This window comes from Oncorhynchus kisutch, linkage group LG23 (genome assembly GCF_002021735.2).
Source record: "Oncorhynchus kisutch isolate 150728-3 linkage group LG23, Okis_V2, whole genome shotgun sequence".
Taxonomy (NCBI): domain Eukaryota; kingdom Metazoa; phylum Chordata; class Actinopteri; order Salmoniformes; family Salmonidae; genus Oncorhynchus; species Oncorhynchus kisutch.
This window is the reverse complement of record NC_034196.2, coordinates 11134950-11158088: the sequence shown is the minus strand read 5'-3', so window position 1 is coordinate 11158088 and position 23139 is coordinate 11134950. Positions and strand designations below refer to the sequence as shown.

Genomic DNA, 23139 nt, shown 5'->3' with positions numbered 1-23139 from the left:
AATTCTCTGAGACCTGAAAATAGCTGTGCAGCAACTCACCCCATCCAACCTGACAGAGCTTGAGAGGATCTGCAGAGAAGAATGCGAGAAACTCCCCAAATAAAGATGTGCCAAATTTGTAGCATCATACCCAATAAGACTCTAGGCTGTAATCACTGCCAAATGTGCTTCAACAAAGTACTGAGTAAAGGGTCTGAATACTTATGTAAATGTGTTATTTCCATTTTAGCAAGGGGAAAAAACAATTTAATCAATTTTAGAAGACTGTAACCTAACAAAATGTGGATAAAGTCAAGGGGTCTGAATACTTTCCAAAGTGTATGTATATATATATATATACACACACACACTGCGCTAATGGGCTTCCATTGTTTATCTTGGCTCAGTGCAGCCGGCAGGCAGCGGCTACTGTGACAATTTCAGAGCGTAACAGGGTATTAACTGCAATTTCAGTTGTTAGGTTCTAAATATCAGAGTAAGAACTCAATGTACACTATGAAAGCTTAAACCAAGTTTATTCACCCCAAAGCATCGAACAGCTAAACAGGGTTCCACCAGTGGTGGTATATATATATATACCCCAGTTTGGGTTGGAATCTCCTCCTTCTCTTTAAACATTACATCTCTGTCGCTAGGCAGGAAATTAAGTGACGCGTGCAATAAACTGTTCATTCTCCCTTAACGTGACCTGACCTCGGCCCTCTTTCTCACTAATCCACAGCTCTCCACTCTTATCAGTGCCTGCCAACGTGATGGCTTTTCCTTTACTCAGTACATTCCAAGCTTAATTGTCTCCACCATATACATTCCTCCTACAGATAACCATTAACTTCTGGTGTAGACCCTAGACTATGGCACCCCTCATGTCTCAATATTTATATCACAGGTAAAAACTCCATAAAACACGTCTCAAATATAAGTCTATACATTTCAGCTGTTTCGAAAACATTGCTCTGTAGGAGTGTTAAGCTCAACGAGGTCAACTGCCCTGCTCGGAGGGGGGCGAGTGTAGTGCGTGAAAACTGTCATCTCTTTTCTAGTGTAAAACCAGATGTAATGCTCCAGGCGTGATCATTTTGCAAGTTTACGTGACAGTATTATTGTCTCTCAAAAATCTATGCCTCTCGAAAACCTCTCAAGAATGTCCCTATGCTATCAGCAATGTCTTCCCAGTGTACTCTTTCCAAGATAGAAAAGTTATTTGGAATCATGACAATACAATAACCTATCCCTCAAATGAACATATGAAATGGTGCTGACACCAAGGTAACTTAATAAAATCAATATGACATCAAAGACTAGCAATAGATATTCAGTACCTGTAATGGAGAATACTGTATGTAACTTAATGATGGCTTGTTTTCTAGTCAATCAAATGAAGGCTCATCTATAGGACAGTAATTGAGTAATAGTAAAAGTGGAAACTCGTGAAAGTGATTTGATGTGGACTGGTCGTGTGTGTGTGTTTTAGACCAGGAGAGCAGTGCATCCCAGAGTGTGGGTCGGGTCCAGGCAGAGCTGGATGAGGAGAGGCAGCGCTATCAGAACCTGCTCAGGGAGTTCTCCAGACTGGAGCAGAGATATGACAACCTACAGGAGGCCAAGGTGCGTGTGTGATGGTTTGTGTGCACATTTGCATGTAGGTTTCCTATGCCAAGCCAGATGTCCAATGGTTCCCGGTCTCCTCTTACCCTTCAGTTTCAGCCTGGCCACAGGAGGAACAATTCTAACCAGAGCAGCCTGGAGTCTGACTCCAATTATCCCTCCATTTCTACCTCGGAGGTGGGAGACACTGACGATGCCATCCAACTCGTAGAGGTAAGACCTCCTTAACCAGGATTAACCCGTTTTATACAGTCTTATACATTCTAACACACGGTTACTGTACATAGTTGCTTGGGCTAGGGTTTCACCTGCCATTGTTCCCCTGTAGGAGATGGGAGTGGAGAAGGCAGCAATGGACATCGGTGTGTTCATGAAGCTGCAGAAGCGTGTTAGGGAGCTGGAACAGGAGAGGAAGAGACTGCAAGTCAACCTGGAAAAGATGGAGGACCAGTCTAAGCGCAAGGTGGGCCCATGTCTCAGTCTAGTGTTATGTTCTTGCTTGTTTTTCTATACTTCTAAAATACTTACACAAGTTTCTCCCGTTACTCTTTGTTTTGAATACCTTTAAGTTTAAGATCCTCAATATTTACTATTAGCCATCTCTCTTAGGGCATTGAGCCAAAGACGACATCAGAGCAAGAGAATGCGGATCTGGCCTACAACAGTCTCAAGGTACAGATACACCAATTAACATGCATACAGACAACCACAGTGTACAGTACTATTCAGCAGTGTGATGTCTCTATTTGTCGTGTTCCATTTCTTCTTCACTCTGGATGTTCTGGTGTCTTTGGTCTTCCTGCCCTCAGCTTCTCAAGCATATTCAAAAAATGAAATTGTATGTTTACAGGTCGCCACAGAAAGGTAGAGGATCTGATTCATGTTAATTTTGTTGTAGCAACACCTTTTCACTGGAATAATAATTTCAATATCCATGAGACACAGTTGAAAACAAAAAAAACTCAAATATAGCTGCAAGCAGCAATGAATGGGGTTCAAAGGATGAGAGAGAGGACGCACGGGCAGTTGGATAACAAAGCAAAGGTTCATTAGAGGAATATGTTTCAAGTATTTTTTAGCAGATCTGCTTATGTAGATCTATAGGGACAGTGCGGCCATTTTTGAATGCAGCAAAAAAAAATCGCAAAACCATTAGACGGAGTCTAAATACAAAATCAGGAGTGAATCTGGCGTATGGTTCGTGAGGAGAAGATGATTGCATATGATTTTGAGCATTACCGTTACATATGAAAATAATTAGATATTAAAAGTTTCCTTGTTTTTTGAGATATCAATACCAAATTCAATGGTTTACCTTAGGGACGTCCATGATAGCGATGACAAGTTTAAAGTTAATAGGCAACTGTGAAGTGGATTTATAGTGGTTTAAATGGATACGTCAAATCTGAACTCCACAATCTTTTGACCAGCTTTTCTCAAACTAAGTTAAGACTCGTACCATGGGTATACTTTCCAAATGTGTTGTCATTTGATCCTATGGTTCATGAGAAGTATTTTTTGCATAATAGCCTATGTGCTAATATGCTTCTACTGGTATAGTGTGGCCATCTTTGAATGCATTAGCGTTATATTCTCCAACTCTTTACGGACTATTGTGATGAGTACAAAAACCAACTTCATTTATTGATTTTAAATTTTGCAGGATGAAATCTCTTGAGATGCACCATTCCATTTTCAAGTGTCCAAATGAAAGAAAATGAACAAACAATACTTAGTAACAAGAATATGGCAGTTGTTGTACAACTACTAATAGTTCCAACTACAACTAATAAAACAAAGTACCTAATAATATATACAGTGCATTCAGAAACTATTCAGACCCCTTGACTTTTTCCACATTTTGTTATGTTACAGCCTTATTCTAAATGTGATATTTTTTTTTAATCATCAATCAACACACAATGCCCCATAAAGACAAAGCGAAAACATTTTTTAAAATGTTTGCAAATGTATTACAGATAAAAAAGCTACATTGTTTGCATGAGTATTCAGACCCTTTGCTATGACACTCAAAATTTTGTTCAGGTGCATCCTGTTTCCACTGATCATCCTTGATGTTTCTATGACTAGATTGGAGTCCACCTGTGGTAAATTCAATTGATTGTACATGATTTGGAAAGGCACACACCTGTCTATATAATGTCCCACAGTTGACAGTGCATGTCAGAGCAAAAACCAAGCTATGAGGTTGAAGGAATTGTCCGTAGAGATCCGAGACAGGATTATGTCGAGGCATAGATCTGGGGAAGGGTACCAAAACATTTCCGCAACATTGAAGGTCCCCAAGAAAACAGTGGCCTCTATCATTCTTAAATGGAAGAAATTTGGAACCACCAAGACTCTTCCTAGAGCTGTCCGCCGGGCCAAACTGAGCAATCGGGGGAGAAGGGCCTTGGTCAGAGAGGTGGCCAAAAACTCTGACAGAGTACTCTGACAGAGTTCCTCTGTGGAGAAGGTAGAACCTTCCAGAAGGACAACCATCTCTGCAGCACCAATCAGGCCTTTATGGTAGAGTGGCCAGGCGGAAGCCACTCCTCAGTAAAAGGCACATGACAGCCCGCTTGGAGTTTGCCAAAAGGCACCGAAAGAACTCTCAGACCATGAGAAACCAGATTCTTTGGTCTGATGGAACCAAGATTGAACTATTTTTCCTGAATGCAAAGCGTCACGTTTGGAGGAAACCTGGCACCATCCATACGGTGAAACATGGTGGTGGCAGCATCATCAGGGGATGTTTTTCAGCGGCAGGGACTTTGGAACTAGTCAGGATTGAGGGAAAGATGAACGGAGTACAGAGAGAGCCTTGATGAAAAAGGTTAACCTTCCAACAAGACAACTCTAAGCACACAGTCAAGACAAACCAGGAGTTTCTTCAGGACAAGTCTCTCAATGTCCTTGAGTGGCCCGGACTTGAACCTGATCTAACATCTCTGAAGAGACCTGAAAATAGCTGTGCAGCGACGCTCTCCTCTCAACCTGATCGAGCTTGAGAGGATCTGCAGAAAAGAATGGGAGAAACTCCTCAAATACAGGTGTGCCAAGCTTGTAGCATCATACCCAAGAAGACCCGAGGCTGTAATCATTGCCAAATGTGCTTCAACAAGGTACTGAGTAAAGGGTCTGAATACTTATGTCAAATCAAATGTATTTATATAGCCCTTCTTACATCAGCTTATATATCAAAGTGCTGTACAGAAACCCAGCGTAAAACCCCAAACGGCAAGCAATGCAGGTGTAGAAGCATTGTGGCTAGGAAAAACTCCCTACAAAGGCCAAAACCTTTCTAGGGAGATTATTACAGAACATGGCCAAGATGTTCAAATGTTCATAAATAACCAGCATGGTCAAATAATAATAATCACAATAGTTGGCGAGGGTGCAACAAGTCAGCACCTCAGGAGTAAATGCCAGTTGGCTTTTCATAGCCGATCATTGAGAGTATCTCTACCGCTCCTGCTGTCTCTAGAGAGTTGAAAACAGCAGGTCTGGGACATGTAGCACGTCCGGTGAACAGGTCAGGGTTCCATATCTGCAGGCAGAACAGTTGAAACTAGAGCAGCAGCACGGCCAGGTGAACTGGGGACAGCAAGGAGTCATCATGCCAGGTAGTCCTGAGGCATGGTCCTAGGGCTCAGGTCCTCCAAGAGAGAGAAAGAGAGAATTAGAGAGAGCATACTTAAATTCACACAAGACACTGGACTAAGACAGGAGAAATACTCCAGATATAACAGACTGACCCTAGCCCCCCGACACAAACTACTGCTGCATAAATACTGAGACAGGAGGCTTTTGTGGAGCGATGGGTAACGGTGCTTCAAGGGTTACTGTTGTCAACGTGTCCAGAGGGTCCCTGGTTCAAGCCCAGGTTGGGACGAGGAGAGGGACGGAAGCAATACTGTTATAAAGTCTGATCCCATATCCTACACCTTCCCTCTACCTTTTGCATGCCTGTCCTGGGGAAATGGTTAGAGGCTTCAGGAATACTTATGTCTCCTTAATGATCATTGTCTGTGCAACATGAGACAGCGGATGGATTATAATCACTTACAATGTATGACATATTCTTCACATTTAGTGGTGCTATAACACTGGCCAGCTAATTCAACTATTTGGGTTCTTCCTTACATTGAGCCTTGGCATTTCATTACTGTTATTACCAACGATTACCAAAATTCAATTTTAAATTGCAGATAAATCTCTTTGAACTTTGGCCTTGTTTTTCCACAGAGACAGGAGCTGGAATCTGAGAACAAGAAGCTGAAGAATGACCTGAACGAGCTGAGGAAGGCCATCGCTGACCGCGCCTCCAAGAACAGCTCCTCCAATGAGCTTCAGGACGGCTACAACCTGTTGCTGGGCCAGCTCAAGGCAGCCAATGAGGAGCTGGATGTGCGTAAGGAGGAGGTCCTTATCCTCAGGAGTCAGATTGTCACTGCAGCCCAGCAGAAAGAGAAGGAGACAACCAATCACATTGTAAGTCACCAAACTGGGAGCTGAAAGTTGACATGGCTTAATTTGTCCAATGGGAAGTGTTTATTGTCCAGTTTATATGGCCCTATTGATTAATCAAAAGGTTATCTACACATTAAACTGGTACCAAGGACCTTCAAATTAGTCTTGTGAGGCTTGCGTTCTAGGGCAAAACAGAGAACACCATGTTCATGAGTCTCAGCATGTCACGCATATCTATAGTTTAAGCAGATGGATTTTGATGGGAATGTTTTTATGTTAATCAGATTTCCACTGGGGCTATAGGCCAAGGGTTGAAAGAATGTTCCACAGCTTGTCTCCACGACTTCACAGCAAGTTGTTAGTGGCCCTAGTTATCCAAATTGCCCATATATTTATATATATATATTTATTTATAGTAAAGAATCAATAAAATAGCCTTTTATCAAACCAGGAAGTCATTTGTTAGAATGATGAGATTACTACAGCTTCGATGGTGCTTTGCATCTGGAAGGCAGGTACAGTATGGGGAGGCGTGTCTAAGCTTAATATAGTAACGATAGCAGAACTAACGATACACAACCGCAATGCACACAACAGCACTATATGAAATTATGCCAATATAAAAACATTATCTAGCAGGCGCCTGTTCTCTTGGCCCCAGGCATATTTTTTTTCTTCTCGAGTGGATGGTCAGGGTGCCGGAACATAATTACAAATCATTTGTAGACTGCACATTGACCGCAAGATGCACAAACCGATATATTTGACTAAAACATAATCATTTCACACCTTGCTTCCATTTGTATACAAGAGTGTACGGTCACATGAAGTATCTTTCTATTCTGCATGGGAATACTTTACAAAATGTAAATTACTTGGAGCTGATTTGCTGGTGTTTTTTACAGTCTTATGTCCAACCATAAAACATACAAATAAATCAAATCAAAATGTTTTGGTTACATACACATGGTTAGCAGATGTTATTGCGAGTGTAGCGAAATGCTTGTGCCTCTAGTTCCCGACAGTGCAGTAATATTTACCAAGTAATCTAATAATTCCCCAAAACCTACCCAAGGGTCAAATCTGGAAAAAAACAATACCTAGCCTTTTGATCTACAGAACTCATTTGGATTCCGTAACCTGAACGTTCGTTTAAGGATCGCTGATATACTTTCCTTGTTTGTGACTCATGTGGGTTGAAGGTCAACAGAATTATTATCATTATGCAGCGCGATTGAGTCAAGTCAGCCAGTGATGGAAAAGCACGTGATAGTCTTGCACTGTATGTTATGGATTCCAGTGACCTGTATCTTACCCAAACAAAACACTGGAATATTTAATCAAATGTTTCCAGTTGGATTTAGACAGAGGTACAGGCAGACAAGCATGTAACTGGAGAGGTCTCATTATGAGACATATGAGAGAGACTGGCCTCCGTGCCTGACCTCCAACTGGAACTGAGAATGACAGTCTGACAGATCAGCCCTTAAACTGCAATAATCCAGCGCGGCATTCACCTGTAGTTATGTCCTCCTGAAGAGTTCTGAATATGATCCCCACTGCTGTTAAACACCGTGGGTAGCCAGGCGTTTGGTTTGAGAAGGGAGTGCATCAGGACAGGAGAGCAGAGAGGGCGAGCATGGTGTGCGGGAGGCAGCAGAACAGACAGCTCTCATTCACTTAGGCATTTCCACTTCTACCCCCTCACACCTCTTCCCCCCCCCCCCTCACATCTAGGTAATATTTCAGACACTCCTGAGCTGCACTCTCCCAGTCCCACCTGCTAGGCTAGTGGAGGATATGCCTTGCGTGTCATACTCCTTAGAAGGGTGGTGATTATGACTCCACTGAGATGATGGCCTGTCGCTCTGATTCTTCCTTTCCCAACTGTTGAAGCTGATTAGTTCAGATGCAGATATTAGAGAGGCGCTGGCCTGTAATATGGATGTTGAGGGCAGCTCTACTATAATATGGCCTATGACTCAGGTTTATGAGTGTGTTAAACACTGACTAGTTTTGACCTAAAGAGGGAAAGAGACAAGTCGGATGAATGTCATTACCTTATAAAGCAGTCCCACGGGTTTTACTACCTCTTCAATGGCATCATAAATTGACCTTCATGTCCCCCTCTCTCCATAGGAAACCAATAATTTGCCTGAATGGACCAACAGCAAGAAGCCCATAGACAAGGAGGAGGCTCTGAGGTCCTATCATGGACTCTGTGAGTCTAAGAAGTAAGTGTCTTGACCTTTTATATTGGAAGTACAGTAATGGAATACACACTGGCCTGTGACGAATATGGCCTCTTTTTCCCTTTTTTTTTTGTCATACCCACTGGCGCACAGAATGTTTTTCAATGTAAATATCACATTTATACTTCTGGATTGACAGGGTGAAATGAGGAAAGTGTCTGGTGGTTATCATTCCATGTGACTACATCAAACTGTTGCCAGCGCTATTATTGTTTTGTCCAACTAGAAATTGTCTAGAGACCTTCACTACTGTACTTCTATGTCCGGCGCTTAGTCCAACATACACAGTGTAGCTACCGTATGCTCAGGGTGACAGACCACAGGAGATTACTCTCAGGGTAACATCAGATCACCTTTCTAATCTAAACTGTCCCAATCACTTTGATGGTATAATGACATATTCATGGAAAACTGCCCTGCTTTTGATTCCACCCTATTGAAATGGACACAGTAATATCCTTCCTGAGCCATCTACCTTCATGGCCCTCTGTCATCATCAATAACAGAACCCTCAGACAGTAAGTGAGTGACGGGACTTAGATGGCACTCAGATTGCCAGGGAGGAAAGACATTTGTGCTGCTCATAATGAGCCACTCGAAGCACACCGATTTATCTCGATCCAAAGCAATCTTCCTTTGACCCGCGATCTATTCCTGTTTTTTTTTATATCTTTCATTCTGTGTACCGGCCCGGTTTGAGAGACCTAGACAAAATGCCAGGGTGATTTGAACACCTCTGTTGTGTCTGCAGAGCAGAACCTTTGAACCCGGAGACCCGGAGGTATTTGTTAGACGTCCTCATTATGGCAGAATGCAGATAGATGGCAGTAATGAGAGGCAGATGCTGATATAACGACTCTCTCTCATCGTGATCGGGTTTTAAAAGGGTGATGTTAGTGTCTGTCTATCTGTCTGTTGTGTGAGAGCTTGTTCCTATGTCAGCTATAGGATTGTAACTGGAGAATCTCTGGTTCTGCTCTACCTCTCTGTGGTGCTAACTCCTATTGCTCTGTTCTGTTTTCTCCTGTCCATTTTTGTTTCACTTCCTCCTGTCACTCCTTTCTTCTTGCCATCTCTCTCTTTTCCTCTATCTCTCCGTCTCGCTATCTCTATCTCTCCTGGCTTGCCGCCGGCAGCAAAGCTTCTGACTGGGGTTATTTGAATGAAGATGGCGAGCTGGGCCTGGCATACCAGGGTCTAAAGCAAGTGGCCAGGTTATCTTCTGCTTTCCTTCTCTACTTACTGCCTTCCTGTTTTATCCTCTCCCCTGTTCCTATGCCTAAAAGAGGCACAAACTGTGGGGGTTAAGATGCGAGTTAATGAGCTATAAAACCATACTTAATACAGTAAGTCTCCACACTATGGTACCGCAATGCTACAAGTTAGACGTTTGGGAAGGTTCAGTCAGCTTTGGGCTTATTGTAACCATCCCCTCTCTCCTCCTTCTTCCTGTCTCCCCCTCTCCTCCTTTCCCCCAGGCTGTTGGAGGCCCAGCTCCAGTCTCAGGCCAGGAAGCACGAGGATGAGCTGGAGGCGTTCCGCACCCAGATTGAGCTGCTAAGGGACGACATAGAGAAGAAGCAGGAGATGCTAAACCACACCATGTCTCTGTCCCCTGAGGCCCAGGTGGAGTACAGCGTCCAGCAGGAGATCACCCGCCTCACCAATGACAACCTGGTGAGAACACTGCAACCAGGGTGCTGCTCTAGGACTCTCAACCATACTATTATGATCCAAAAGGCAAAACTGATCCTGTATCAGCAGTCCTACTCTGAGACTCTTTGTGAATACAGGCCCAGGGGCACCTATTGGAATGGAACAGCCCAGAGCTCTGAAAGTTAGTTAGTGTAGAGTTGACCATCTTGAATGTTTTTGTTACTATAGGACTTAAAAGAGCTTGTGGAGAAACTGGAGAAGAACGAGAGGAAGCTGAAGAAGCAGCTGAGGATCTACATGAAGAAAGTACAGGAGCTGGAAGGTGAGAGACCTGGAGCTCCTAATAAATTCTGTAGCCTATTCATTTATTGGTCTCACTAAGCTGTAGTGAAGGGCAAAAAAGGGACATACTGTATGATGGTTGTTGCGGTATCAGTGACCACTTTGTCCTCTGCTCTGTCCAGTGTCCGTGACTGCAGCAGCATCTCAGTCCACCACGGCCAAACCAGAGATGACCCGTCAGGTGACTGTCCAGCGCAGAGAGAAGGACTTTGAGGGCATGCTGGAGTACTACAAAGAGGACGAGGCCCTGCTGGTCAAAACGCTCATCACCGGTATGACGTGGCGGCAGAAAGTCGGCTCATCACACAATATGACAGCATCCCAAGTACAAACACCTGTCAAGTCCAGAGCGTATCACTACATTCTCAAATCCACACGATGACTACTGAAATTAGTGGAGGAACCTGTTCCAGGACACATCACTCTCTGTTATAGAAATGGAATGTCACTGTAATGTAATGTCATTGGAATAACTTATTGTAATGCATTGTTAATGTAAAGTTATTGTGATAACAGTGTTATTGTAATAACTAAGATGTGCTGTTTGGTGTTCCAGACATGAAGCCCCACGCTGTATCAGCAACAGTGCCCTGCCTACCTGCCTACATCCTCTTCATGTGCATCCGCCATGCGGACTACATCAACGATGACCAGAAGGTCCACTCTCTGCTCACCTCCACCATCAACGCCATTAAGAAGGTCCTCAAGGTACAGATACAGAGTTGTATTCCCGCATACAGATGGAGACTTCACTCACATACTTTAATGCGGTGCACAGTCTTTGGAAGTAAGTTGCGAGGAACGCTCGGTCAGAATAGAGTACAGCGACTGGTATTTGAACATTCTTTTCATTTTGCAATGCCTCTGCAGAAAAACAATGATGACTTTGAGATGACCTCCTTCTGGCTGGCCAACACGAGCCGTCTGCTGCACTGTCTCAAGCAGTACAGTGGAGATGAGGTGAGCCTTACTTTGAACGATCAGAGATCATTCTGCTTATTATGAACTGTGACGAGATGCTAGAAAGGATGCTCAGTACTTTAGCTGGTTGAAATAAGGGGTAGATTGTCTGACATTTAGACAGTCTGACGGCTCCTTGATTCCTCTCCATGCACGATGCATTTTACAGATGTGCAGACTGACATACACTTGCTTTAACCTACTCTACAAATCGTAGCTCTTTACGACTCTCATTCCTTTCTTGCTGTTTTCCCAGGCGTTTATGACTCAGAACACGGCCAAGCAGAATGAGCACTGTCTGAAGAACTTTGACCTGGCAGAGTACCGCCAGGTGCTGAGTGACCTCTCCATCCAGATCTACCAGCAGCTCGTCAAGGTGGCAGAGCATGTGATGCAGCCCATGATTGGTGAGGTGCTGGGGCAGCTTGGTGGGCAAGAACTGTATGGTCCAGAAGTTGGAGACAATGGACTTGGAAATTGACCAACCGTTTCTTCATTCTGGGTTGATTGTACCGCTGTTTTGTTTTGACATATGTATGTATGTATGTATGTATGTATGTATGTATGTATGTATGTATGTATGTATGTATGTATGTATGTATGTATGTATGTATGTATGTATGTATGTATGTATGTATGTATGTGTGTGTGTGTGTGTTTTAAACCCCTTATTATACTGATCTATATTTTCCACAGCTGAATGTTTAGTTCAGTACTTAGGTTTCCTAAAAGAAGAAAAGTGAACCAATTAAACCTATAGATAGTTAACGCAATGTTCATTCATTCATATCTCCTCCCTTCAACTGGGCAGTGTCGGCCATGTTGGAGAGTGAGTCTATCCCCAGCCTTGCGGGAGTGAAGCCCATGGGTTACAGGAACCGCTCCTCCAGCATGGACAAGGACGAGGAGGGCCCAGGGAGCTACACCCTAGAGGCCCTGATCAGACAGCTGGGCCAGTTCCACGGGGTGATGGGCGAGCACGGCCTGGACCCAGAGATAGCAGGCCAGGTGATCCGGCAGCTGTTCTACAGCATCAACGCTGTCACCCTCAACAACCTGCTGCTCAGGAAAGACGTCTGCTCCTGGAGCACTGGCATGCAGCTCCGGTATGTTTGTTTATTTATGTGTGTGTGTGTGTGTGTATATGTATATATATATATATATATATATATATATATATATATATATATATATATATATATATATATATATATATATATATATTACACACATACAGAACCATGCTGGGGATATTATATGTTACTAGGGACTGACCAGGAAAAGGCCCTTAATGCTACATACAGTATAGCTAAAAGGAGCACTCGGTACTGTTAGAGAGAGAAAGTAGCATAAGGGTTTAATTTATGACCCGTCACTGAAGAGGTGGGTCTGTACTACTAAGTGTCTTTCACTGGGATTGGTCAGGTACAACATCAGTCAGATGGAGGAGTGGCTTCGGGGGAAGAACCTCCACCAGAGCGGGGCGGTGATTAACATGGAGCCCGTCATCCAGGCCGCCCAGCTGCTTCAGGTCAAGAAGAAGACGTCCCAGGACGCCGAGGCCATCTGCTCACTGTGTACCGCTCTCACCATGCAACAGGTACACTCATACACCTGTTACAGAAACCTGTTACGAGCCTGTTAAACATCACCAATCCTTGAGCACCGGAACGCCCCTCACAACTCCGTCTCAAAGTTCACAGGAAGAGTGACGTGTCTTCATATACTAACCAGTGTCCTATTGGTCATACAGATTGTGAAAATCCTCAACCTCTACACCCCGCTCAACGAGTTTGAGGAAAGAGTCACTGTGTCCTTCATCAGAAACATCCAGGTAACAACTCTCCGTCTGTTATAATGAGTGATTGAAACCCCTTCCAGTCTAATATAATCTATTTTCCATGTCATTTATTCATGTTTTTTTATTTATTATCTTGTCCTCAGAATCGTCTGCAGGAGAGGAACGATGTCCCAATTCTCCTGGTGGACACCAAGCACACCTTCCCTGTCCTGTTCCCCTATACCCCCTCAGCCCTCAGCCTGGAGACCCTTCACATCCCTGCCAACCTCAGCCTACACTTCCTCACTCGAGTCTGAGGCTTCAGCGAGGCCTACCACAGGCCTGGTTCTTAGCAAGGAGAAGCAGAGCCCAACGGAGCTCCCTCTAACCTGGGTAGCTTTCAGTTGCTCTGCTAAACAGCAGAGGGCACCAAGTCTACAGCACTCAATGGAAGGCAAAAGAACCTTCCAGCTGACCAACAATGGATGCTGTCAAGCTTCTGTCTGTGTAAATCCAGCAGAATGTGTCAAGTCGTTCTTTATAGCTGTCCACAACTGCTTCCTCTATTTGGCGTCTTCTACAGTGGGCTATCGAGATGCTGTGCTTCCTCAGTTCTGTCCCATACAGTCAAATTTATTTTCATTCGCTGTAAGTCGTCTCTCTATGGTAAGCCGACTGTAAATACATTCCTCTTAAAGATGAATTGAATCTGTGTAAATGTGTGCTCCCACTTCCATTGACAAGGTATTGATTCCCAGTTAGCCACTCCGCCAAGCATTCGGTGTCCTGTTTTATTTATTGTACAGTAGGCAGTGGTCTACCGTGTCAGTCTGGCTTCCTCATGATGAGTTAATTGTAGCCTCACTCGTCTCTACACCCTGTCAATGGACAACAGATCAGACTCGGGAGCACCCCTGCATTGCAGTGGCTCTGTTTGTGACTCAGTCTTACACGCAGCACTGTGGCTCTGCTGCTCTCGATCCTTCCTCTGCCTTGAGGAATCCTCAGTCTTCAGAGCCCTTCTCTCACTGAGGCTCGAGTTTTGATCTTATATAAGAGCCGTATCTCTTCTGTGTTCAGATCAGAGCACACCGTCACACCATCTCCTACTACACGCTATGGTCCAGGAAGTCTGAAGCGCTCAACAAATCTCTCAACAGAGAGATTAGTTGTTGTTTTTACGCTGAATTCAATTCAAATGAATTGAACCCATATGATCTCTGAATCAGGAGAAGTGAAGGCAAGCTTTATGTAAGTGGGGTAGATCCATGTGTTTGTGAAGACTAGGGTTGAGTAGAGATGGGCGAGAGAGCACTTGAAAATGGGACTGGAGAGGACAGACTTAGCCTGGTTTCAAATCTGTTTGTGCGGTCTTGCCAACTCCTGCATGGCATGACAATGACTGGCAGGAGTTGGCAAGACTGCACAAACAGATCTGGGGCCATGCTAGGTCTGCTGCAGGACAGGGGGATTAACCCTTTACACTTGTGGGAATTGGCATATGGATAGGGCTAAATTGAAATGTTTCTCACAGAAGACATATGGAAAGCATATGCATAAGCATGGTAGCAATTGAAAGGGAACAGTTTGGATATTATGGGGAAATTATTAGACCAAAATTGAAGACACAATCTGACACACTAAGACTGAATCCAAACATTACACTGTCGATTGGATGTGCATTTTACATTTACTGTACATTTTGCCGCATTTGTTGATAACGAAATCTGAAAATACTCTGGATACATTCAGTAACATGAGAATATTCCCTGGAAAATGTGGGGTAGGTGCAACATAATAACAAACGACAAGGGTTTGAATGAGAGGACTAACTGGTTTCCCTCACTCGGACAACGAAACGTTTTGCTAAAGTTTCCCAATTAGCAGGAGGGATGGGGTCAACCTCTTGTTGCATGCGGTGCTCAAGTTCAGAACGGCTGTCAGTCAAAATCCTACAGAGCTGTGAAGCGCAGAGCCAGAGCTCTGACGTAATGTATAGCATGCTACTGTACATCCACTGCATTCCAATTTAGGCGCTTATCAGTGTCCAAATATGCCAACCGCGCATACTGGTACGAGTGTAAAGGGTTAAAGGTTAAGTGGAAGTGAGAGATTGTTCATTAGTAAGTGAAAAGGGAGAAAATTAGAAGTGACATTGGTTGGGAATGAGAAGAGCCACACAGCTATCAAAGACTACTGATGAGAGAGGAAGAATGAAACCTGACTTCCAATAATGACTACATTTTGAGCCCAAGTCATCGAAAGCGGCATTTGTCTGATTTGTTGCCGTTACCTTGGACTGCTGCCACAGTTGTGAAGCAGAGAGCACGTGGAAGGTCAAAGTAACTTCATGACGATACATGGAGAGCACTGTATCTCAAAGTTAAGACTGCGAGCGTATAAGCTCCATGAAACTGAAGTAATAAATAACAGATCGTGTCTGCAACTCCACTGTTTCCGCACCAGCTATTCCTATTGGATAGAAAACACATACTGTTGTTGGGCCTCTGAAGTTTTAAGCTCGTCTTCAAATCACGTTCAGAGATATCAGAGCAGCTTTTACTAGAACAAAGCCTGTGTGGGGAAAGGTCTCTAGCTACTAATGATGCCACTAACATGTACAGGACCATCTTTGATTCACCTTGTGCTTGTATTTTGTTTGGAATATGTTCATGTGTTTATTTTTAGTTCTTTTTTTATTACTGTTGAGAGTTTATGATAAAGGGAGCAGGTTTTTTCTAACACTACTACTCACTCATTTTGAGTGTCATTCCTATTTCCGTTGTATGTTTTGTAGTGTGGTTATATAACTTGGTCTTCTGTCGATTTTGTGCCATTATAGCAGAGTTTCAGATGCAGGTTCCTATAACATCCTTTCTGCTACTCTCACTTGTAAAGAACTTGATATTGCTTATGTTAAGACTGGAAGTTCAGTATTTTTCACTGCATTCCTCTTTATGTCATAACTTACGATCATATCCATTATATCATGAGGCTATACACAGAAAATATTTCACAGGGGCCACATCCCCAGAGAGGCCTTCAGTCTATGGGCCCTGTGTGCCATAATAACAGTTAGAAAACACGAACAATGCATACATTTAACAATGTCGTAATGTTCATCGATATAAAAATAGAGTCGCACACTCTATATATAAACTCCCGGTAATTTATTGGGTAAAATCATTGATGAAATTGAACTGGGGTCGAGGCCCTGGTGTGTGATTTAGAGTATGGATGTCAGCGTTCATACATTGATTGATGTGTTGTCCTTAATTGAAGCTCTTTCTAAAGCAGTGGTCTTGTCCTAAAGTTGAATCTTGATGTGGACTTTATAGAAGTGTGTTTGATTGTAATGCAGATTAGTACATGTTGCACAATATGAATTTGGTGACATGGACACATTTATTCTGCCAACATCTCATTGAATGATCAAGGATTGTGAATTATTTTAGATGAAGCATTGAAAGCCCACAATGATCTGGTTTTGTGGATGAGTAAATGATAAGCAAATGCATATGACAATGTTTTGTATGGTCAGGGTCAGGGTTTTCCATCTTATATCTGTATAATTAGGAAATGTATTTAGTCATTGGGGGGGGGGGTAAAATAGTGTATTGACTCAGTTTGAACAAAATGTAACCTCACAATCTTTCTTTGAAAAAAATGTTGTAAAAATTCAATAAAATGTTCAATTTATATTTTGTGTTGTGAATTGTGGTTTACTACTGTTACGTTGCCCAGCAAGAAAACCAAATAATGTTGCTCAATCAGAAGGAGGATCGAACAAAGTCACTGACAACAGCCAAAAGGAAACGTGGGGTTTTAGGAGGGGTTCTGAACGAAACCCGTGGGGGTGTCCATGGTAAGTTAACTAGCAACAACAACTGGAACCAAAAAGACACCCACCATGAGAACCCACTAAATTTGCCCAAGAACAGGAAAACAAAATTAAAACCCCCACCAGGACGTAAACCAAAAAAGTGGAGCAAAACAAAATCAGACAAAGGAATGTTTTTCTAGAAATCCAATTTGGAGAGCCAACTAAAGGTGTTGACCCTCCACATCTCTCAAGACAACCGGAGTACTGGGCCAGCCACTCTTAAATATCAGCTGTGCCAGCACAGATGAAACACTTAATGAGATGACAAATCAGCACTGGTGTACGCATACTGACTAATGAGGTGACATCAATCGGTTATAGCTATATGTGCAAAGTCCAACCTCAAAACATAAATGGAAAAACCAAAGCCTGTTCACTATCAAAAAAACTTTTCAGATGTGATTACAGAATTGCATACATTATCTGCTGTGTGGGATTGCCCTGGGGAATGTTTTAAACTACTCAAGGCTATTAGTTAAGAGTAACTTGCTTAACTCTTTTGTAATAACACAACTACAGCCCTGCAACCACTTGGTGTCTGTGGGTATTGGTGGAATGGCAGTCTCCCCTTCTTCCTCTCACACAGACACCTTCATTTCACACAAACACCAATACACGGACAGAGCTGATGTGTGAAAGTGTCTCAACGTGGTGGCAGACCGGTTGTGTCTATAGCTAAGCAGCTATCACTGTGGCTGTCTAGCTCCGTGTCCGTGGTTAACTTCAGTCTCTCAGGTGGGTAGTAACTCTGCTCTCAGAACAGGCTAATCAGCGAGGAAATGATAGGTAGTGTTGCATGGCTGTTTGGTATGTTTTGTTTTTAAATATATTTGTATGTTTATTGGATTGAGAACGATAGAGGTTAACCCTTCTACAATTTCTGTGGCCCTGTGGAAATGAATTAACATAACACAAAAATCCCCATCAAAATCTGTCTGTTTAATTAAAGGCAGGAGAGGGAATGCTGACAGAACAGTGGGTCTGATTCAAACCCATGCTGGCAACTGTACATCGTACATGTGCTCCAGAACACACCAGGCCACGTTATGTTCAGTTTGACAGTAAGGCTGACGTAGACAGGTTAACCTCCATTGACATAACCACCAAAAACATCTCTATTGTCTGCTAGTCTTATTACAAATGACAGCTTTCTGGGTTAAAGCAGGTTTTGGTAGGTTTACATCAATGAAAGTGTGTCACACAAACGTGTTGTCAAATGGGCCTCTATGGTTCATCTTTGACTCCGAGGATGACTCAGTATCTCTGCCTCCGCCTGCACCAAAAACACTAAGCTGTATGATTAGAACAGACTTGAGACATTGTGAGATGACAACATCCACTCTACATTTGTGAATGTTGAACACAATTACAGAGTGACATAAGGAGGTGGATTTCTTGACCAATTAGTCAAAAGATATGCAGGTGAAAGTCATTCAGTTGAGTTTTATAGGCAAAAACACTAAGTTACCTCTGCAACCAGGTCTACCTTTGTTTCAGAATATTGCAAAACAGTTTGTTGATGTTGAGTGCAACCTTGGTTAGAGAAACAAGCAAAAGGAAGCAGGAAGCTCTCGGAGTTGCTGTGCAGCGGAGAGATTCATGTGGCTGCCACAGACATAGGTTCAAAGAGTTGCTTATATTGGTGTGGCTTCACTGGAAATGAGCCAAACAATAGTAGTATGAGCTCAGAGTGCCTTCATAGTGGAGGTGGAGGATATATCTGAAGGTTGAGGTCAGAGGTGGCTTAAAGCAGCACTTTACCGAATCTGTTTACATGCTTGATGGGGATGTTTTAATTGTGTTTGGTTAAAGATGCACTCTCAAACTTTTGTATAATTTCAGCCAGTAGTTCTGAAAGTGCTGCTCATGAGTCAATAGTGGTCCCTGTTTTTTGTGTCCCATGTCATCCATTTCTTATGATATGCTACGTCAGGCTAAAAAATATATACTGTATATATTTATATTCATATGATGTTACAGATTTGTTGTGCTTAAGATCCTGGAGTGCATCTTTAAAGGTCGACTGCACTTCCTGATTTGACCTTGTTTTAGATTTGTTTAATTAAGAAATGCTGAATTCATACTGAATTCAAAGTGAGTCGGTTTCGGTGTGTGGTTTGATGTGGGTGTATCCTGTGTGTGTTTGCAGGTGGGAAAACTTAGCCAAATCATTTAACCAATTAGCTTCAGCCGGCTGGTGTGCACTGGCAAAATTGGTTTGACTTTGGATATACGATATCTGAGGCTAGTTTGGGACTGTCAATAAAATTACACAATGTAAATGAGACAATATTTTAATGTTGCACATCTATTAGTTGTCTTAAATGCTTTAAATATTTAAATGAATTTCTACAATTTAGTTGGTTTGAGGTTAAGTCATTGAAATTTGGAGCTATTGACCTTTTAATATATTGTTCCTTGTACATCCTTTACTGATGGGGCCTAACTTGCCCCGTAGGGATGTTGAATGTACAACCAAATTGACCATGGGCATTACAATCGAGTCCAATGCTGCTGCGCTTCAAATGTATGACTACTTGGGTGCTGCCAGCTGTGGGCATCTGAGCAGGATTAAAATAAACCCAACCCAAGAAAAACTGTTACGGTACCCTTCATTCAGTAACATACCCTTTTATCATATCAAATCTCAGTTATGGACGAGGTTGACTTTATGACAAAAATTATCCTATTTACACATTGTAGTCAATTTTTACACAAGAATAAATGTTTCATTTTCAAAATGAAAAGTAGCTTTTTAGGGACAGTTGCTCTTTAATTATGTGATATATTTTGTAGGTTTTTGCGGTTGCTTTTCAATACATTACTAAAGACTCTTTTCACCAGCACACAGGGACCATGCATCATCCTTTACCCACAAGCACTAAGTAGTCTCTACACTCAGTCAAAGGATGAGGATTTAGACACCCCCGAGAGACTACAAAACAGACGAGAGAACAGTTCCCCAGGCCTTGTGGAGCTCCAGAAAACCATGTGGTATAAAACCACAGCAGATGATGTTTGTGAGATGAGTGTAGAGATAATGCCGCCAGCTTGTGGTTTCAGGCGAGGCGGGGCAGGCTGGTTGGTTCCTCAGAACTCCGTAGAATCAGATGTGTACCAACCAGGCTTTTACGACGCATTGTAGAGAATGGTGTGCTGCTAGGCAAGTGTTAACTAACCTTTGACCCTTCTCATAACCATCTCCCCTTCCCTAATGCAGGTATCAGTGTAACACAGGCAATCACAGGCTTTGATAAACAGCTACAGTGGGGAGAACAAGTATTTGATACACTGCCGATTTTGCAGGTTTTCCTACTTACAAAGCATGTAGAGGTCTGTAATTTTTATCATAGGTACACTTCAACCGTGAGAGACAGAATCTAAAACAAAAATCCAAAAAATCACATTGTATGATTTTTAAGTAATTAATTTGCATGACAGAAGTATTTGATCACCTACCAACCAGTAAGAATTCCAGCTCTCACAGACCTGTTAGTTTTTCTTTAAGAAGCCCTCCTGTTCTCCACTCATTACCTGTATTAACTGCACCTGTTTGAACTCGTTACCTGTATAAAAGACACCTGTCCACACACTCAATCAAACAGACTCCAACCTCTCCACAATGGCCAAGACCAGAGAGCTGTGTAAGGACATCAGGGTTAAAATTGTAGACCTGCACAAGGCTGGGATGGGCTACAGGACAACAGGCAAGCAGCTTGGTGAGAAGGCAACAACTGTTGGCGCAATTATTAGAAAATGGAAGAAGTTCAAGATGACGGTCAATCACCCTGGGTCTGGGGCTCCATGCAAGATCTCACCTCGTGGGGCATCAATGATCATGAGGAAGGTGAGGGATCAGCCCAGAACTACACGGCAGGACCTGGTCAATGACCTGAAGAGAGCTGGGACCACAGTCTCAAAGAAAACCATTAGTAACACACTACGCTGTCATGGATTAAAATCCTGCAACGCACGCAAGGTCCCCCTGCTCAAGCCAGCGCATGTCCAGGCCCGTCTGAAGTTTGCCAATGACCATCTGGATGATCCAGAGGAGGAATGGGAGAAGCTCATGTGGTCTGATGAGACAAAAATAGAGCTTTTTGGTCTTAACTCCACTTGCTGGGTTTGGAGGAAGAAGAAGGATGAGTACAACCCCAAGAACACCATCCCAACCATGAAGCATGGAGGTGGAAACATCATTCTTTGGGGATGCTTTTCTGCAAAGGGGACAGGACGACTGCACCGTATTGAGGGGAGGATGGATGGGGCCATGTATCGCGAGATCTTGGCCAACAACCTCCTTCCCTCAGTAAGAGCATTGAAGATGGGTCGTGGCTGGGTCTTCTGATGTATCAAATACTAATGTCATGCAATAAAATGCAAATTAATTACTTAAAAATCATACAATGTGATTTTCTGGATTTTTGTTTTAGATTCTGTCTCTCACAGTTGAAGTGTACCTATGATACAAATTACAGACCTCTACATGCTTTGTAAGTAGGAAACATGGCCGATTTTGCAGGTTATCAAATACGTGTTCTCCCCACTGTATGTGTTTGTGGTGGTTGAGTCAATTAGACCATGCCTATTTCAATCTTATCTTTCAAAAACAGTTATTTCTGAATATTTAGGCAAGTTAGCTGGCCAACTCCTTGATCCTGCTTTGTAATCTCTTGTAAGATGTGGCCCCTCAATGTAAACAGTGCAAAAGCCAGTGAGTGTAGAGAGGAATAGGATTCTTCCCCTTCCCCTACATATTTTTTAAATCTTTCTTCTACATCAAACTCAGCATCAGAACCACAGCTGCCACCCACAGACGCATTCGCTCACACCAACATCTACCTTCCACCCACGGGCACCCGCAGGTACCAGTAAACACACACAGATCCATCACCTTCCCTCCAATCCTTCAGATCTAGGTTATGTTATTCTCTCTAATGTTAAATCCTGATAAACACATTAGGTATTTTATTTATTTATTAGGGATCCCCATTAGCTGCTGCTAAGGGTATCCAAACACATTAAAGCACTTACATCACACAAAAGATAAAACAGCACATCATATAACATTATTACACCACTACATATCTACAATACAACATGTATAATACCATCATACAACAATAATACAATGTACGTGTGTGTAGAGTGCGTGTTTATGCGTGTGTCCAGTGGTGTAAAGAACTCAAGTAAAAATAATTTGAAATGCTACTTAAGTAAGTTTTTTTGTGGTATCGGTACTATATTATTTCTATTTTTAACTACTTTTACTTCACTACATTACAAGAAAATAAAAAACAATGATAATACAAATCTTGTAGTTTCTTGAATCTTGAAGTTAGGATTAGCCCATCAATAGCAGAAGAATATAACCTGAATATTGGATGAGTATCCATACAACAATACAATGTACACTACCATTCAAAAGTTTGGGGTCCCTTAGTGAAGAGGCGACTCCGGGATGCTGTTGACGTTGAGACCGGTGTTTTGCAGGTACTATTTAATGACGCTGATAGCTGAGGACTTGTGAGGCGTCCGTTTCTCAAACTAGGCACTCTAATGTACTTGTCCTCTTGCTCAGTTGTGCACCGTGGCCTCCTACTCGTTCTATTCTGGTTAGAGCCAGTTTGCGCTGTTCTGTGAAGTGAGTAGTACACAGCGTTGTACGAGATCTTCAGTTTCTTGGCAATTTCTCGCATGGAATAGACTGACGAGTTTCAGCAGAAAGGACTTTTTTTCTGGCCATTTTGAGTCTGTCATCGAACCTACAAATGCTGCTGCTCCAGATACTCAACTCGTCTAAAGAAGGCCAGTTTTATTGTTTCTTTAAATCAGTACAACAGTTTATCTGTGCTAACATAATTGCAAAAAGGGTTTTCTAATGATCAATTAGACTTTTAAAATGCTAAACTTGGATTAGCTAACACAACGTGCCATTGAAACACGAGTGATGGTTGCTCAAAATGGGTCTCTGTACGCCTACGTAGATATTCCCTAAAAAAATCTGTTTACAGCTAAAATAGTAATTTACAACATTAACAATGTATACGCTGTATTTCTGATCAATTTGATGTTATTTTAATGGACAAAAAATGTGCTTTTCTTTCAAAAACAAGGACATTTCTAAGTGACCCCAAACTTTTGAACAGTAGTGTATGTGTGTGCTAGCATGTATGAGTATGAGTATG

General features: G+C 42.6%; 1 protein-coding gene across 2 annotated transcripts in view; it reads left to right on the top strand.

Annotated features, from left to right (window-relative positions):
* The window catches only part of myo5b (myosin VB), a 77290-nt gene extending 60523 nt beyond the window's left edge, over positions 1-16767 (top strand). For both annotated transcript variants that reach the window (XM_031802517.1, XM_020457359.2), the window contains exons 24-39: positions 1472-1605; positions 1699-1818; positions 1934-2068; positions 2215-2277; positions 5854-6099; positions 8218-8312; positions 9809-10007; positions 10215-10308; positions 10451-10600; positions 10885-11036; positions 11199-11288; positions 11545-11695; positions 12100-12394; positions 12714-12888; positions 13042-13122; positions 13233-16767. In XM_031802517.1, the coding sequence (XP_031658377.1) occupies positions 1472-1605; positions 1699-1818; positions 1934-2068; positions 2215-2277; positions 5854-6099; positions 8218-8312; positions 9809-10007; positions 10215-10308; positions 10451-10600; positions 10885-11036; positions 11199-11288; positions 11545-11695; positions 12100-12394; positions 12714-12888; positions 13042-13122; positions 13233-13385 (2333 nt within the window). In that variant the 3' untranslated portion in view covers positions 13386-16767. The remainder of the gene's footprint in view (positions 1-1471; positions 1606-1698; positions 1819-1933; positions 2069-2214; positions 2278-5853; positions 6100-8217; positions 8313-9808; positions 10008-10214; positions 10309-10450; positions 10601-10884; positions 11037-11198; positions 11289-11544; positions 11696-12099; positions 12395-12713; positions 12889-13041; positions 13123-13232) is intronic.
* The last annotated feature ends 6372 nt before the right edge of the window (positions 16768-23139 follow it).